The sequence below is a fragment of the Polypterus senegalus genome, chromosome 4 (assembly GCF_016835505.1).
Source record: "Polypterus senegalus isolate Bchr_013 chromosome 4, ASM1683550v1, whole genome shotgun sequence".
NCBI lineage: Eukaryota > Metazoa > Chordata > Cladistia > Polypteriformes > Polypteridae > Polypterus > Polypterus senegalus.
Window position 1 is genome coordinate 211,355,760 of NC_053157.1, and position 19,585 is coordinate 211,375,344.

General features: G+C 37.1%; 1 protein-coding gene across 6 annotated transcripts in view; it reads right to left on the reverse strand.

The window, feature by feature from the left end:
* Nucleotides 1-9,183, reverse strand: part of exoc6b (exocyst complex component 6B) — a 608,337-nt gene extending 599,154 nt beyond the window's left edge. For 2 of the 6 annotated variants that reach the window (XR_005633442.1, XM_039751926.1), the window contains exon 1: nt 9,010-9,182. Coding sequence is in view for 4 of the 6 variants with exons in the window: in XM_039751926.1 (XP_039607860.1) it covers nt 9,010-9,098 (89 nt within the window). In the remaining 2 variants the exon portion in view is untranslated. Of the gene's footprint in view, nt 1-9,009 lie in introns of all 6 variants that reach the window. The other 4 variants (XM_039751928.1, XM_039751927.1, XR_005633443.1 and 1 more) reach the window with 3 other exon arrangements.
* Nucleotides 9,184-19,585: the final 10,402 nt, after the last annotated feature.

A 19,585-nucleotide genomic window follows, 5' to 3' on the forward strand; every position in this document is an offset into this window, starting at 1 on the left:
CTTGGCTCACTGATCTCTCACATTAAGAATGACAGCAACTAGAGTACAGGGAACTTATATTAATATGGATGTAGATATTTTGATCAGAAAACTCTGTGCACATTTAAATAAATTATTTAACTTAATATTAGATATTGTCACTGGGAGGAGTGGAGAAGAAAGAAAGAAAGATTGTGTTGTGTGCTGGGGACTGTGCTTTGCTTGTGGGAAACAGGGAAGGCTTTGTCCACAGGCGAAGTAAAGAAAATAAAAAGCTTGTACTTTTATAAGTGTATCTCCTGCATCTGTCTGTGTCATTGAAAATTAAGTACCTAAGCAACTTTACAAACATAAGTCATTGCTCCCATGTAAGGTTAGATGACATATTAATGTGTATGTTATGTAAAGCAACAGGGTATTATTAGTCTTGCTGAACAGAAACCTGAATTCCAATAGTACAACTGAGAGGAACCAATTCAATGTTTTTTCTTATTAGATGTAAATGCCTGACACATTTGTAAAATATAATCAAATGAAGTAAATACTGCCACAATTACTAACAATAACATGTACCATACTACAGTGAAGGGCAGATTTTGCAAGATTGAGTTGAGTTTTGCTTGAGTTTTCCTCCCATATTATCATAGATGCACAAGACAGACAAACTGTGGGTATGTGTATGAATGAGCCCCATGATTGAATGGTGCCCTCTCCGGGGTTGGATAGGCTGTAGTCCCCATAAAACTCAACTGGATTAAGCAGGTTTGAGAATGTCATGCACATTAGTGTGTTGCCAGTGACTATGTATGATAGTTTAGTGTTTTACATTTAAAATGTGTGGATCTAATCTGAGGTTGTCTTCTAAGATGAGAAATATGTAAGAATAAACAACACTTTAAAAAATTTTGCTCAAAACTCATGCACTATTGAATATGGGGGTGATTATGATAGTGTATTTGTGACAGCAAAATGTTAAAAGACTGAATATATATACAAATTCAAAGTTACTGTATTGTTCTGCAAAAAGTGTAACTCTAATTTTATGTTTCATTAAAACAAAAAAACAGTACTTTGAGGAGGATTTCTTTCACTTCAACAAATAAAAGCAGAATTAACATTATTTATATGTACATTTATCATGCAAACATAAAAACAACACACATTATACTGAGAAAAATATTTTGAATAAATCACATATATATATATATCCGGGGGAGTAAATGCTAACATCATTTTTTTTTTTTTTACTATTTAATTTAATATTGTATCAGTATACTGCTGCTGGATTACGTGAATTTCCCCTTGGGATTAATAAAGTATCTATCATATACATTATGTTAAAAGCAGGTGCTTACACACAGGTGTGTTCATTAAGATAAGTTAGCTATTAACATTTCATAATGCTTGTGGTAATGTATAAAAACCTTGGGCAGACCCAGCTGCTCATATTCTTGGGACATATTTGATAGGAGCATCAGTTGTCGATCCTTCATAAGAACAGTGGTTAAAATATGATGTGTAAGTGAAAGGCATTTCCAACACTTCTGTGAAGAGGATTTTGCAAGAGGACCTTACTTTCTACCCATACAAAATGATGGCAGTGTGGGAACTTGCCAAGAGAGAGACTGGGAGAGCCATAGAGAGTTGTGCACAAACATTCTTTAAACTGTTCATCGAGACGCCATTGTCGTGCAGCGACGAGGCACATTTCCATTTGAATGGTTGTGTAAATAAGCAAAATATTCGGTACTGGGCTGAAACCAACCCTCGTGAACTTCATCAGAGACCCCTGCCCATTGAGTGTGTTACAGTTTGGTGCGCCATGGCATTGTAGGCCCTTCCTTTTTTGAGGCAGGGGGAGCAATGGTCACCGTCACTTCAGAACGTTACATTGAAATGCTAGAGAACATTTTGCAGCCTCAACAGGAAGAAATGGATGTAGTGGACGACTGGTTTCAACAGGATGGAGCAACAGCCCATACAGCACGGAGATCCATGCAAGTTTTGTGGGAGATGTTTCCGGGGCAGTTGGTCTCTCTGCGCTGCAATGTTGGGTGGCCTTCACATTCGCTTGATCTTTCTCACTGCAATTTCTTCTTGTGTGGCTATCTCATGTGGAAGGTATACACACTGACCTCAAAACCTTGAAGTCCTCAAGGACACTATCTGCCACGAAATTATCGCTATTCCCCTTGAAATGGCCTAACGAGTCATGCAAGCGTTCGCAAATCGTCTCAAAGAGTGTATCACTAATGATGGCCACCACCTTGAAGACATAATTTTCAAAACACACTACTTTGTGCACACTTTGTATCATAATGAAATTTTAACTTGTAGCGTTTTTGTAGAATAAATATTTGAAATGTGGTACTTTTTGGCTCACCCTGTGCAGGGGTGTAACCATGCACTAAAGAATATGCTGTTTGACCCTGATGTCTATTTCAACTTGCACTTCACACAGACAAGCATCTCTGGATCATATGACTGAAAATTTCAATCTATGGCAACAGCACAACTATTAACCAAGTGTTTCACATAGAAAGATGTTATCATTGTTCAACCATTTACTACATCAAGCAGGGAATGCAGTCATGTAGTCCAATAAGTCACCTTTCCCCTGGTCTCCAACAATGAGACTTTTACATGCATGGTGCACTCCAAACGAAGTCTACAGCCCTAAAAATGATTATGTCCCAGACTGAGATATTTTCTAGTCATTATTTTAGGTAAAGGAGTGTATTTTCCTGGTATGGTTTAGATCTAGAGACTAACTCAAAGGAAAAAGTTAATAACAATATGAACATAAAACTATTCTAAGCAATTAAAGTGAACCTTTAGTGAAGCACCTGATGGTGGTAAAAATATTCCTGGGCACGAGTAACAGCAAACTGTTTTTAAACAACAAGACAATGATATAAACCATGTGTCACAGTCATTGCAATCAACACATTTCAACCCAATTAAAAACTTAAAGGAGATGCTTAAGCAGAGCTTAGATACAGTAGCATTTTTCGGCACCTCACAAAAAATAAAGTGTTACATCTTTCCATTAGGATTCCTACTACTTGCAGAATCTAAACCAAGGAAAACCAAAACCGTTCTGGTAACTTACGGCATCAAAAGTTCCCATGAAGACAACTTACATTCATTATTCCTTAAGTTATCAATCCTCTCAATAAGCAAATTTCTGATGACCAGGTACAAGTGCTGATAGGGTAGACAGCACCGGATTGTGTCAAGCATACACAGACAATTTTGAAAGCAAAAATATAACCAATGACATTCCTTCCCAGTGCAACATTAGATAAAACACTTTCCATAGAATGGAAGGAAGAGTTTAAGAAAACAAAAGACAAATTCCCTTCAATAAGAAGCAGGCCGAGAAGCGCATTTTTGGGAGTGACAGTAGCAGAGCTGTTTCAGAAGTAAACAACAACAACACAGCAATTAAGTACCATCCATGTTCGTATATGCTTTTAAGATGTTAAATTAGTCAAATAACTGCTCAACTGGAGCTTCTGATAAAATGATTAGAACCATCTACATTCATTTCTCAATTATGCATGATACCTCATACTAAGAGCTATCAGGTGAATATTATTGTCACATCAGAATTGTTCACAAATACTTTCTGCTTAAGTGACTGTGAAATTACAGCAACACAATGTACAGCTATTAATTATGACGTACACCTCTTTTGTAATTCAAGTACTCAGTGAATACATTTTTAAAACAAAACAATTTCAAACACTTGTACTGGGTTTTTTTCCCCCCACAAAGTATGGATCATTTAGTTTAAATTGCATATTTAAAATAATAAATGTATTCATTTTAAATTAGATATAAAAAGATTTAGAAGCATACACTATCAATATAACAATTAAAATTTAGCAGGAAAGGGGCCTGTCAGCTTAATATTTTGCGGAAAATAAGGAAAGCTGCCATCTTGATAAAGACCACCTCGCATGCAATATGTACCACATTCACATGAAAAGCTCACTTACAGACACACAAATCCACACACAGTATATATACACATTTTCTGCAATATATCTATCGCTGAGGTAACATGATGGAACATCAGTAGCTTTCTAACAGTATATTCAAGTTTTGCTCCCAAACTCCTGAAGACTTTAGATGTATATGGAATCAGCACATTCCTGCCTTACAACAAATGTTGTCAGGATCAGCTCTGGGAACCCATGACTCTGAATTAGTATATATTCGAGTATAAGCCAACCCAAATATAAGCCGAGGTACCTAATTTTACCTACAAAAACTGGAAAAACTTATTGACTCAAGTGTAAGCCTAGGGTGGGAAATGCAGTTGCTACTGGTAAGTTTCAATAATCAAAATAAATACCAATAAAATTACCGTACATTAATTGAGGCATCAGCTCATTAATTGAGCACACAGCCCGGAATGAGTCTCACAGAGGCTGCACAGCACCACACAGAGTCCGCAGCAGTTCTTCTACCGCCCGCAGACCAAACCAGGTACAGTGGAAACTGAAGTATTACCTGAAGTAATTTCCCCCATAGGATTGTATGTAAATACAATTAATCCATTCCAAACCGTACAAACTGCATGTAAATATATATTTTTTTAAGATTTTTAAGCACAAACATAGTTAATTACACCATAGAATGCACAGCATAATAGTAAACTAAATGTAAAAACATTGAATAACACTGAGAAAACCTTGAACAACAGAGAAAACGAATAATGCAAGAGTTTGTGCTATAGCGCTACGAACCGCTCGCTAAAAATACTTTGTTTAATGAGTTTTAAGCACAGGGGAAAAAATGAACATCTGAAAAATCCGTAATTTAATAAGCCACCAAGAAAAGTAGCATTGCAACAACGCACGCTACGAAACAATCACTGTAAACAGAAGTGAAGTGGAGGTTAAAATCCAATAGAAAAAACTCTTCATTAAATACCTTCTCGCACTTATGCCGCCAGCGCTCTCTCTCGCTCTCTCTCTCATGTGTGTGTGTATCTCTGTATGTCTCTTGCGCACACACACTTGTGTGTGTGTCTCTCTCTCGCGTGCATCTGTGTGTGTCATGCTCTCTCTCGCTCTCTGCACGGGGAAACACTGAACACGTGCGGAAATCATCGGCGCGCACAAACCGAAAGGGAAACTGGCTTGTTCTTATACCGAGTGTGTGGTCGTGAACAGATGCAAAAGTTTGGCAAACTGCTTGGTCATAACCCGATTTGTACTTGTTCAGAGATGCTCGTGAACCGAGGTTCCACTGGTACTGTACACTCCAGCTTTCTGTCGGGTTGGCGGGGGCAGCGAGACCTGACTCGAATATAAGCCGAGGGTGGCGTTTTCAGCACATTTTGGGTGCTGAAAAACTCGGCTTATATTCAAGTATATACGGTAAATGGTAGCGATGCTCCGATCAATTGGCAGCCAATCTAAATAAGCTGATTTCACTACTAAAAGAACAATTGTTCATCTACAAATTGGACTATTAACAAAAAATATTTTCTTCAGCATCTGCATTTCTAAGCTGCATGGTAATATAGTTGTAGTGCTCCTTTACGCAAAGTATTACAGTAGTGGATCAAGCACATATCTTTCTTTTGCTGCAAACATTAAAGAGAGAGCAGCAAAGCAGACTACCAGACAGAGAGAGAGATAAATACCATAATATTAACCTTTATACCAAAGACAGTGCAGTAATAAAATAAGAACAAAACAAAAAAAACAGAGGAGTCATCCTGTGCAACTAAACAAGCAAACAGAAAAGTTGCTCTAATGAATTCAGACTTTTTTAATTTGTCCATTAATTAAAATGGACACTGCATGTCTAAGTTTGAACAGTAAGCAAGCTTGGGTTTAGTACAGAAGCTCACATTTTCAATTAGAATAAAAAATACAGCATTTGAAATTGTAAATAAGCTTTTTAGCTTAAAAGCAAAATTTGTCTATTTTACTTGTCAACATGTTAAACAAGTTAGAAATTTATTTTCTTGATAAACATCCTATGAACAGCTGTTAGATTTGCAGATTATTTTAAGGATTTGGACTTTTTTGTGTTATACAGTTTAAGTCTTCGCAAATCAAGTTTTGCATAATTAAAATGGTAATCCATATTTATAATTACACTTCGAGAATTAGGAATGTCCAACCTGTTGTAGGGAACAGTTTGGAAAAAAAAAACATACAAATACAGAAAAAAGTGCAATTAATTATTAAAATTATTTAAAACTATAAGTGCAGGTATATGTATATTTAAATAGTGTTTAGTTGCCAATATCGCCTAAGTAAATAAATGTGTGAGTATATATATATATATATATTTGTTAGACAAATAGTGAAAAAAATCTTCTTTAAACTAAGCTTTGTTTCAGATAAGTGCATTACAGGAGAAATTAAACAATATGACAGCTTGTAATTGTAATGAGAAGAGTGTACATATTTTATTACTTTAAAAAGTATTGCTTATGGTAATTTTATTCATTGTAGTACTTTCATGGTCACTGACCAATAAGCCTAAAGAATTTAATTTAATAAATCAAAATGTCAACACCTGTGGTCTATAGTTTAAAAATAAAATGTTAAAATATACCAAAGTTAACACTCTGTGAAAACATATATTTATCATAAGGCTTCCAAGCATTGCATTTGTGGGAGTATGGTGTAAAAATCTTTTTAAAACAATTAAAAAAATCTGAAGTCGTAATCTAATCTGCCAATTCGGTAACATAAAATTGGTGATCAGTAATGGCTCTTAAAAACCTGATCAGACCATCCCTGTTAAATGGGTTTAAGAACATTATATTTTATTATGCATTGATACTCAAGGTATACAGTACTGCCTACCCAATTTAAATAATTAATTTATGGCACTTCCCAAACTCAAAGTATTTTACAAGGCAAACAAGAATACAACAAAAAGCAAAACAAAAGATAAAGCAGAACTTCCAAATGAATCAAACCCAATATAATTCACAGGAAATTACCAAGACATCACAGAATACATGCACATGCTCTGACATCAAGTCAGAATATCAGAATAAAAAACAATGAACTGAATGTTGTACAAAGAAGCCCAATGACACTATGAAGTAGAAGTATGGAAGCAAACATTAATTCTGGAATGGTGAATTTTAAAATTTAGAGTATTAGGATAGAAATTAAGATCCACAAAGACACACATATAAGCTTGAATGTGCATGTAGTAAAACACTGACATAAGACCCCAAGTTCAGAAAACATGAGATGTTTTCCAGTAGTGAACAGTGATGACACAACACAATCTGTAACAATGAGCATAAAATTATTTTTCATTTAGCCTGAACTCCTGGGGGTTAATGTATTAATCTATAAATCAGAACCAACATTTATTTCCCAGTATATACTTTTAGAGTGCCAAAAGAAGCAACACTGGATGTGGCAGCTGATAGCTGCAGAGCACACTTACTGCAGGACACCATTACACCACCAGGAGATAAAGTATCAACATTCTATTTATCAAGCCAGAATTAATATGAGAACATTGAAAACACAATGCCAAAACACTGAGCCTAACAAAAATGCCAATGCCTGCATCTTAGATGTCGTAAAACAAAAGTCTTGCTAAGGAGGTTAGGAATAGATTGATAATGTTGCAGATTAACTCTGCTTCTCACAGAAACAGAAAACTTTGTCACCAATCAACACTGGCAAACCAAAAGAAACTGACTTAAAAAAATGTTACTAGTCCTTACAAATTATTTAATGGATGTAAAATAATTAATACTTATTAAAACAATCAAAATATTGATTACCTTAGTAGGAACTGGGTAACATATGTGCCTTGTTCCAGTACTAAATAAAGAAATCAGTAACGGAAGCTAAAAATAATCCCAGGGTCATAATCGGAGAAGTGCAGTGTCTACTTGCAATTTAGGGTAATCAATTCTCAAGCTCTACAGCTGGTTCTGCTGTTTTTAATCCGATGGTCTTGACTCGTTTTGTCCCACACACTCAAACTTTTGAGCAAACCATATGACACAGAGTCTGCTTGGGTTGCACACCAATTATTTGTCTTCATCTAAAGCCATTGGTGCGAGTTTACTTGCAAACAAATCAAATGAGTGTTTTTCATTTGGAAGTTACACTAAACTTTCTAGACGTGTAAACACTAGTTTTAACAAAGTATCCAATCTGCTTGTTATAGGTTATTACATATAGAAGTTAACAGTTATAAATGTTCAGATAGCAAACACGGTGGGAACTCATTCATTAAACAATTTCATTGATGTTAAGATTATAAATTTAAATAAAAATAAGGATGACAATAGTGACATGATGCAGCATATTCTCATGGTGTTGCGCATTCCCAGTAATTTCGTCTTCTATCTGAAAATGGACAGTTCCCCAAATCTGTTTCCGTTCAAGACTGGATGCTTATGTGTGTTAAATAACGTTTTATGTAAGGCACTATATCACAGGAACCATACTTCTGATAAGGACACAAGTCATCTGAGATAAACTAGGTGGTAAATTGAAGATCAACAGGAACACCGAAAGTACGCAAGGGATACATACGGTTCCATTTAATCTTCGGCAAAGCGAGTACTTTTTTATTCACTGCCTCAGTGCGAAAGTCACAGCACCTCGGCCAAACGGAGCGGCTCTTCACGGCTCAACTCCACAAGTGGCTGTACAGCAATAGCAAGCTGAAGCTCGCCCGGCTTTCGCAAGCATTTATGCCACGCTCATACTTGAAAAAAGCTGTCCCAGCGTAGTGGCTTAGAAAACACTTCGCAGGTGCAAGGTGACCCCGAATGGGGCGTGTACACTCCACTTAACAGAACACCGGCCTCACGGGCTGATGACACAGGAGCCCCACTTCTGCAACCTATACTCCCTTCCTAAGATACTCCTTGTTTCTAGTTTTGTATTCAATGGGAACCTCCCTAACTAGTAAGGAGTTAATTATCTTTTCCTTTCTTACGTTTCTGGCAAGCAGGAATTCACAGAAGTCCTAAACACGACTTTCAATTGCGTAATCACCTATGCTTACCGTAGGGTTGGTCCGATACAATTAGAGTCTGTGCTTTCCAATTCCCGGAGAATCCGCTCATGCTCTGCTGCTGTTTCCAAACTCGCCATCTTTCCATGTCCCGGTCTCGGCGCGGTCTGCGTCAGCTACCCCAAAACAAACCGCCGCCCCGCCCTTGTTCCTCGCAGGGAACGACGGGAGGCCGAGTTCCAAGACGCAGGAAGGCAAAACAGATCGCGGAGCAGGGATACTGACGGCGCGTTGAATCTTGGGTAATGTCGTTTTCTCCTCCTTTCTTAACTCTGTTGTAGCCGGAGAAAGTAGGGTGAACTGACTGACACCTTTTATTGGCTAACTAAATAGATTACAAATGCAAGCTTTCGAGGCAGCTAAGGCCACTTCATCAGTTCGTTTGGGGCCATTACGTAATAAAGCATAGTGACAGTCAGATGTGTCTCCTGCTTATACCATTCCATGTGAGTCATTCTGGCAGTAGCCACTACAATGTTGAAACTGGAGAGTGGTAAAGTAAATGGCTTTTACATTGTCTAAATTCTACACACACACACACACATATATATATATATATATATATATATATATATATATATATATATATATATATATATATATATATATAGTGGCAGGATGCCTCTATGCATTGAAAGAGTAGGGGACGTAGTGTTTCCTGAGTTGGAATTGAGTGAAGCCCTGTTGGGCAACGTGGGCGCTGCCAGAGGGTGCTGCAGCTACTGCTGAGAACTTAATTGCAGCACTTCTGCCACACCCAGAACTATTGCCAGAAGAAGGTCAATAAGCACCTGGAGCTCTTCCAGGTGCCTTAAAAAAGGAGCCAGCAGCCACTACTTGGGAGCCAGAGTCGGGTGGGAGAAGACGAAGCTTGCCAGGAGAAGTGGAGGAGAAGAAAAAGAGAGAAAGAAGTGTGTTTAGTGCTGGACTGTGCCTGTACTTGTGACTGTGCTGTACAGGTGGAAAATGGTGGAAGGTGTTTCCCACAGTTAAAGAAAAAAAATGAAAACGTGTTGCACTTTTTTTCTGCGTCAGTCTGTGTCGGTTATGGGCAGCAGGAGCTCCCTCTTCAGGCCACATTATATATTTGCTGCCTCAAAAGCTTGTACAGTATATTGTAATTGTTTCATTTAGCCAACAAAAGGTGTCATTTTACTTAAAACAGCTTACAATTTAAAATAATGAGAATTTATCTACCACACAAATTTTTCTTAGTAATTCTAACCGGTGTTTACAGTTGCTATCATGCTAATGCTACTCGCTGATGTAATCACTGAGATTGAAAAAGACAAACCAGACTCGCAAATCATTATTTTGCATGATTTTAACCATGTCAGTTTAACCAGGTCCTTCCTGTGCCCTGCTTGGTAATTCTGACCATTCTATGATTCACCTTATTCCTGTTTACAAACAAAAGCTGAAAACTGTAAAGTTAGTAAAAAGTACAGCTAGATAGTGGACCAGCAAGGCAATAGAGGTGCTTCAGGAGTGTTTTGCCTGTACAAACTGGAGCACCTTCAAAACTGCCACCTCTAACATACAGTAATACACTAATGCTGTAACCTCTTAAATTAGTTTTTGGGCAGATGTTTGCATTCCGGGCGGCACAGTGGCGCAATGGTAGCAGTGCTGCCTCGCAGTAAGGAGACCTAGGTTCACTTCCTGGTTCCTCCCTGCATGGAATTTGCATGTTCTCCCCGTGTCTGCTCGGGTTTCCTCCAAGTTCTCTGGTTTCCTCCCACAGTCCAAAGACATGCAGGTTAGGTGCAGCGGCGATCCTAAATTGTCCCTAGTGTGTGTGTGTGTGTGTCCTGCGGTGGGCTGGCGCCCTCCAGGGGATTGTTTCCTGCTTTGCGCCCTGTGTTGACTGGGATTGGCTCCAGCAGACCCCCGTGACCCTGTAGTTATGAAATAGTGGGTTGGACGATGACTGATTGACTGACTGTTTGCATTCCAGCAAAACAATTGTGATGTTTAGCAATAATAAGCCCTATAGCTCAGATGACTGTGCCAGGACAAAGTGTGTCCTTTCAGATCTGGCAATCGTGAGGAATACAGGAAAGCCAAGTGTCTTGGCGAAAGAAATCAAAAGTGTGAAAAGAAAGTACTCATATAAGCTGCAGGAAGTGCATCAGTCTGGAGAGGCCTTAAACAGGTACAACAAACAAATATCAAAATTCTGCTGATCTCAGTCTGGTCAATCAGTTAAATCAGTTTTATGGTCACTTCAAAAGACAATGGGACATACTATAGCTGGTATTGCCCCCTTTGGCAGAAACAACCTCAAGTAGGCATTTCCTATAACTGTCTACCAGTCTGTGATTTCGACTGGGAGGAAGTTTATCACATTTTTCCTCCATACATAATTCTTTCAGTTGTGAGATGTTTGAAAGATTTTTTGCATGCACAGTCCATTTCAAATTTTCCACACACTATCTCAGTGGGATTCAGATCAAAGCTTTAATTTTAACAGACATATAAGGCACCTGTATGTGACCACTGTCCTTTACTTCAATCAACCAATACATTTCTATTTAACATCCATCATAATAAAAGTGCATTTCAAAACAAAAAATATCACAGTACAATACTATACTAAACACAAAGTAACACATGGTTTATTTTGTTTAGTACCTTTTTCCAAAACACTTTAGAAGCAGAGGGATATGCAACAATTTTTCACATGTATGTTGTGAACTGCAAGAGGTGTACTGGAATGATATTCAACCCACAATGATGCCAAACACTCTAGACGGCTATTAAGGGTTCTAGGAAGAATATAATGAATGCAATAACGAGTACAGAATAATATACAAAACAACAAAACTATGCAGCATTGGGGATATTTTAAAACAGTGACTTCCTAAATCTTTGCCTCACTCCAGACTTCTGGTCATTCTATCCTCCTCTTTGCCGGATGAGCCATTGTCTAATCACCTTTACCATCTCCAAGGTCTCTGAGTTGAATGGTCAGATGTCCTTATTTAAATGGCTCCTTAGCATCCTGCCCTAGTTTGCCAGATCCTTAACTAGAGGGAGAAAAAGCCTAAGCAGTGCCCCTCCTTTCACAATGTTTTAGAATTGGAGCTCAGGCAGATTACACATCTTGGTCAAGGTCACACTTTTAGTCAGTGGGGATTTGAAACTGCAGCTTCGAATCTTCAGTGCAGATCTTTAACCAACAGACCAAACTGACAAAGCTTGTGAATAGTACACAGTTTAGAAAAAGATCATTATTGGTAAGAACAAGAATGTAATCTCAAATGACACTGAGGGAATTTTTTTAAAGACCTGTCATAAATAAGAATGCATTGTAAAAACAATAGAATCAATTGAAGTAGGAGTTGATGTAACACAATAAAGACAATAGGAGCTGTAAAAAATGCTTAAGGTTTTGGAATGTTGATGTCAAGGTTTCTGTAACATGGGCTCTGTCTTATACTGAGACATTGCAGTTGTGCTTGAGATCTGTACCTTACAAAAGCTTCAACTCATAAATAAATCATAAAAACAGAACATGATGGTATCTTAGATTTCAGAATGAATACAGTATAAACAGTTCTAGAAAGACTTGGGACCAAATGTCACAGATGATGGAGCCACAGACCACACTAACATGAGTAACAAATTCAAGAGAGCAAGAGCCACACACCTTCATGAAATCTGAGCAAGATTTGTGCAGCAAAGCTTTTTGACCATCAAACGCAGTGGCTTTAGAAAGACATTAGCTGGCTCTTAGATTTGAGTTATTAAATCAGTGTAGCAAGAAATTCTGAGGCAATGGTGTTGATAGTTTTGTAAGCTAATAGTGTGATAGATGGCTATGATAACCTCTTGCTGATTGCATAGCATCATAGCTTCAGTTTTTTGGGTTTAAATTATGGAGTTTGCATGTTTTCTCTGTTTCATAAAGAAGAGGTTTGATAAAGCAAAAATCCATCTGATATACTATATATAGTTTGTTCTCTAAAATATCAACCAAATATTTTTTTATCCTGCAGGTACCCTTATTATACTACACATCCTAAAGATATGCATATTAGGTTAACTGGGAGTTCTAAATTAGCTCCATGTAGATTGTGGGTGAATGTGCCCTGGGATGGACTGATTCTCAGCTTGGCAAGGTTGCCAAGATAGCCACTGTTTCCCTCTGAGCCTGATCTACATAAGCAGGTTAGAAACCAATGAATCAATGAATATACTGCATAGCTAAGAGGTTAGTTCAAGTGAGGCACTTTAGGTACAGTATATTGTGGTCAGAGTAGAGATATGCAATTCCAAATTCAGGTTAAAGCTGAATGCAATGCCACTGGTAGGCTCAGAGCAGAGTGACAGAAATGGAGACCATGTTCTACAAGAAACAACATGAGTTTAATGAGTTGTTCAGGAGATCCCAACAGATGCCATTCTGCCTTGTTAGCATTTTGCTTAAGTAAGTACAGTATTATTATTATTATTATCATTATTATTATTATTATTATTATTATTATTATTGTTACTCTGGCTTTCCAGGCGATTCCAAAAATATGCAGACAGTATGAGTGCATCCCCCAATGAACTGCTGTCCTGTCCATTGCCATTTCCTTCAACACTGACTCCAGCATGACCCTTAACTGGATAATCAGGTTACAAAATGGATGGAGGACTTGAAGCTTGCATTCATTCAAGTGATGATGTCAGTGACTCAGGTAGGGTGCTTGTTTGTGACCACTGTTCTTCCAAGAATGGTTTTCGGTAAATGTTGTCTTAATAAGAAGAAAATTTGTGACAAATAATGTAAAGAAGATCAGATACGTAGATAAAGAGCTTTGAAGAAGGCCACAAATTGTTGGAATCAGGGATACTAATTCACTTCTAAAGCAACAGACAGCTGCAGGGGCAGGAACATATCTTGGTATAGCAGGTTTAAATTGCTCCTGTAGAGTTCCTCATGCTGTTTATTTTTTTTTTTCTTGTCAGCTGTGTCTGAAACAGCTGTAAGGCCAAGAAGAAGGAAGGAGAGGAGGTAAGACATGATATAGAAAAAAGACTATTTATAAATTGTAGTGGGAATGACCCCAAACTGAACATTATTTCAATAATGAAGTAATAGTCTTCAACACACCTCAGGAAATACAGATCTACGTACATAACTATTTTAAATATGAAGAATTCGGCTAGTGCATTGGCTAGCACCACACCATATATATAGAGTGCTGGGATTAAAATGATCAACCTGGCTATATCTGTATATAGGTTGCTTATTATCCTTATGTCAGCACAATTTTCTTTAGTTACTTTTATTTCCTCCCAGGTCCAAAAGATGCATTTCTTAAGTTGAGCAGCAACTCTAAATTATTCATGTCTAAGGCTATGTACCCTGCAGTAGACTCAGTTAGTTCCTGCTTTGCATCAAAAGGTGCTGTAATAGGCTCCTTTTAAAGCAAGCTTTTTTCATTTTAGAGTCACAGATTGGCAGATCCAATTCTGGAAGCAATAGGCACAAGGCAGGAGCCAACAATGATTGACAAGTCTATTGCAAAGTATATATGCACAGTGCCAGTTAGAAGTTATAATCCATAATAAAGAAAAAAAGTGTAATGGCAAAACATACACTGGAATACCAGGAGAACAACCCAAGTATACATTGGAAAACCATGCAAACTCCACACAAACAGGGTGGCAGTCTGGTGTTAGAACTCAGGAAGCTGAATCTATAAACACTGTACAGTTCTAACCGGAAACAAATATAGGAAAAATAATAAGATAAATAGCTGTAGTGTGCAGCAAGTATAATACTGTAAATAGTATTTCACTTTGATTTATGATTTAAATGCTGTGCAGATATAAAGGCATATTTTTTCAAATATTTACACATTCTATAACAAATTTATCTTGTATTTAACAACAACATAAATATTGTTTACCTTGAACCTGGAATATTAGATGGTATATGAGCCTGAGACAAGACCCCTTTAAATGTAAACATCCAGAGACAAACATCAAAACAAAATTGGCTTGTGGTGGGCTACATCCATAACTGCAGAGACTTAGTGTAAGACAGGAACTATTCATGGTAGGGAATCACATTAGATCACAGGGCACATTCATTAGTAAAGCACTAATAAAACAGTTGATGTAACACCCAAAAATGACACATGGGATGAAAGACAGAATATCTAGAGAAGAGCACACACATATATGGGAGATACACTAACTAAATCAGGATTTAAATGGTTTCTTGGAGCTGTGAGGCTGCAGTTTTGACTACTGTGCCACCTTACATAGATAACATGTTCTTTAGAATTCCATACCGGAAAGGTTAGTTTAGCACTTGTCAATATATCTCCCAAACTGCAGTTCTGCCAAGTATGAAATATTCTTTGTATTTCCTGCCTGGGGATTTCATGAATTCATACTGGAATAGTCCCATATCTCTATGGGAAGTGTTTTTTTTTTGGTTGCTCAAGTAGTAAATTGTGTACTACCTCTTATCTATGTTTTCCCTGACATTTTTAAGTCAAAAGTAAATTCACTTTGTACAATCATCCAGGAAATAATAAGAAAGAAAAGCAACCATTCATGTAAAATATGTGAATGGGTCATGAGGGTTCAATTGTTACACTGAATGTGGAATAATGTAATGTAGATATGAACAAGAATCATACATGACTGTTAAGACAGTAATCTAATTAACTGCTCTGTTTATTCATGTGTCATATATGGTACTTGTATCTAGAGTCTCAGATGAGGTGGAGAACAGCTATCCTGACTGATAGTCATAGTAATTGTTTTACATGCTTTTCTGCCTATATCCCTTTTGTATGTAATTAAAGGTTATTGGGGTAGCGGAATTCAATTCTAACATTGATTACTTGCTGGAATGTGGTTTTTAGGCAATTCCAGATTTATTGTGCCTTTAATGATGACATCTTGGTTTTCTTGTACACAATTTGTTACACCATAAGCAATCAGGAATGGCAGGTAGTGTTTTTCAAGTACAAGAAAGACCTGTAATACTCTACAGGAGGACATTCAATACTTGTAAACAGATCTCACACATTTCCTTACTTACACATATTGTAGATAGAGAGACAATTACCACAGTTGTAATTGTTCTTTTTATTGCTTTTTCATCATTGTTTGGGATGTTTTTTCTGTACTGCTTTATGCTGTGCAGGACACCTGTCTCTGCCAACTTCTTTTATATCAGCTTATATTTAGTTTAGTTAATGACCAATGTTTCCAAGACACCATTGTACACCTCCAATAAGTGCTTGCACTTTGTGGTTAATATATTACAATTATTATTGTTATGCATACAAGAACTGAACAAAACAAAACACACCTAAACAACTAAAGAGCAATAATTTCTTTGAATACTGAATTTTCATTTGCATTTTGTCTTACATTCTTACAAATAAAGGTGCCAGACCGGATCATCAGAATGATGCCACAGGGGAACCATTTTTGGTTCCCAAAAGACCCATCCACATGAAAGTTTCAGAAAGAACCTTAATTTGTTTATTTATTTCTGTAAGAGGCTCCTGTCACACACATGTGCATAGGGAACAGCTTGAAGGCTCTGGTGATGGTACTGTCCTGTCACTCTAGGGGCTAGCACTGTGTACAAACACCTTTTCTTTTCTACATCTAGAAGACTGATGGCTTTAATACCAATGATGTCATTTCTGGTGTCCATCCTGAGCTCCTGTTATTGGAGGTGTGTCCTCTCAGGTTGGGAACTACTCACAACGCCACGGTTTCACTGCAAGGTCATATCCATATGTGTTCACAGTTTCAAAGAATAGAAAACAAATACTTGCTGTTTCCTTTGTTTAATGATCTTCTGGCTAATACCTTTGGTTTGATATTTTCAACCCAGATTCTCATCTCAAGATTTGGTTTTAGTTAATGTATTCTTAATCACCTCTCTGTTCAAGCTGTTTCTGTCTTTTGACCACATCTTTTCTCTAGGTTAACTTACAAAATCCATTGTGCTTTCCTGTAACACACAATACCTATACAGTGGTTATAGTATTATTGGGATCATTTATACATATAATTTCTTTGTGAACGTGATTATTTATGACAAGGATTGTGAGATTTGTTTTTAATTTGATTTATGAAAGTTTTATTTTATTCACGTCTTGTTTTCTTATTTATGTGATGCTCCATGGAGGGCACATTGATGATGTCAGAGCTTTCTCAGTTGTTGTTCCTAGGCTTTGGAATGACTTGCCTTTTCACATCAGGTCTTCATCATCTGTCGAGGTTTTTAAAAGCCACCTTAAGACCTACTTGTTTTCTTCCACCTTTCACTATGTATAATGGGATTGTGGTGGATGTTATAATTGGTTGTTTTATTAATCTGCTTCTGCATGATTGTTTGCATTGTGTTGTGCTTCTTTGTACAGCACTTTGGCACAATTTCTATTGTTTTAAATTTGCTTTGATAAATAAATAATTTAATAATCTAAAAAATAATCTAATCTGTGAATGGTACCCCACGAGGTTTGGCCACTCTGAAGTCACCACATGGGAGACTTCCCCCTGGCTATTTAAGTCAAGGAAAAGAGGATCTCAGGCAGTGGTTCATTGTATTTGGTTGGATTTCCAGGTTTATGTGATTTATTTGCTCCTTATTTTGAATTTGCTATTGGGTTTTTTTTTGCTCCTTTGAGCATTTTTTGTTGTTTTCCTTATTTAGTTAAATACATCTTCAATTTATAAAGATTCAAATTTTGGTTTGTCTTTACAAGTCAGAGTTTTTTATGGTTTCTCTCACTTGTGAAGCATTTTCAGTATGTTGAGACCGTTAAGAGCATTTTGAACTTTAAAAGCCATGATAAGCCAGTGATTAATGAGTATAACTATGTTACCTTGAAATTTCTACATTTCCCATCTGAAAAACTTAAGAACATATTTGTCATTACAAGTAAAACTTTATTCTGGGGCTTTCAGTAAATATACGGTATCATCCCAAAGTGCACCATGTATATTTTTCTACACTTACGAAATAATAATAATAATGTGAAAAGGTAAGCACTCCCAAGTCCCAATCATCTAATTCACTTTATTTGCACCATTTTTTGATTTTATTGCTTTGTTTTTTATGTAATTGTTTATTTTTATTATTATGATAGTGACATAATTATGCCACCGTTTTATATTAAACTTTCTTTTCCCGTGGCCATGTTGTTTCCAATGCTTGACCAGTTCCTGGTCACATGTTATGTCATCATAGTCTCCTTATAAAAGAAAGTGGAGCCCTTTGCTCAGTCTCCAAGTTTTGGATTCTTTTCATTATAAACAAAGCTATTTGTAGCACATTTGGGGGCAAATAAAACAAGTCAGATTCAAAACTTTTGCTTTGAATTCCTAGACATTGATTTTGCTTTGCAATTCTGGTTTTGGCAAATAGTTTCTTATTTCCCTGACTTTTCAAACCCCTGACTGTCTAATGATTACAATTTGGTGTACCCCCCAATACTTCTATTCTGGCTTTGGGCTCTTCCTCTATTCCTTTTGTAAAATCATAAAGGTGTGGAAGATCCTGGGAATGATTTATGGAAGAGAGCTGAGATGCCAGCTGTCAATTTTATTTATTAACAAGTCTGGTACCTCATAGCCTTACACTGGATTAGTGGGTTATAAAATGCATTATTATTATTATTATTATTATTATTATTAATTTCATCCCTACTGTTCCTGTCTAGCACTTTGGGTCTGCTTTCTGGACCATTCGGTTGCTCCTGGTAGTCTCTCCAGGTCCCAGAGCTAGCTGGAGTTTTTTTCATCTCCAGCAGCACAGGATCACAGCTGTTTTTTCCTGAATTTGGGTGTCAAAGTCACAAGAATCCTTAAGCCGAGCCCGCCTCTTATCTCCTTCCTCTGCCCACCTAAAAGGCTTCCTTTCACATTTCTAAAGAGTGAGTCCACCTACTTGTTGTGTACAGTTCCAGACTTATTGCTGCATGTCTCACCTTCCTGGCAAACTGGCCTCTGGAAACTTTTTCTCTATATGAAAAACATTTCTGGGAGTCATTGCAGGTCATGCAAAGACGGTCCCTGCAGACACCACTAGTGTAATATGGAGAAGGGCTGTCATTTGATTTTTTCTTTGTCACATACACACACCTGTCACCACGTCAGTGATAATGCAGACACATTTGCTAACATGCACAAATACTGTACAGTACATTGCACCTCTTCACAACCAAAGCTTCATATCTTGACTACCCAATCCTGTATGTTTTTGTTTTGGGAAAAAGCAAATAAAGGAAGTTCTTGAATACTAGGTACTAATTGTAAAATATACCAGTGTTTTAAAATACTTCTCTTTGTATTAAAATATAAAAAATAACAAAAACAAATGAGTGACGGGGCAATTAAGACAAATCTATACTAATAAAAGGCAAAGCCCTCACTCACTCACTGACTGACTGACTCACTCACTGACTCATTACTAATTATCCAACTTCCCGTGTAGGTAGAAGGCTGAAATTTGTCAGGCTCATTCCTTACAGCTTACTTACAAAAGTTGGGCAGGTTCCATCCATCCATTTTCTAACCCGCTGAATCCGAA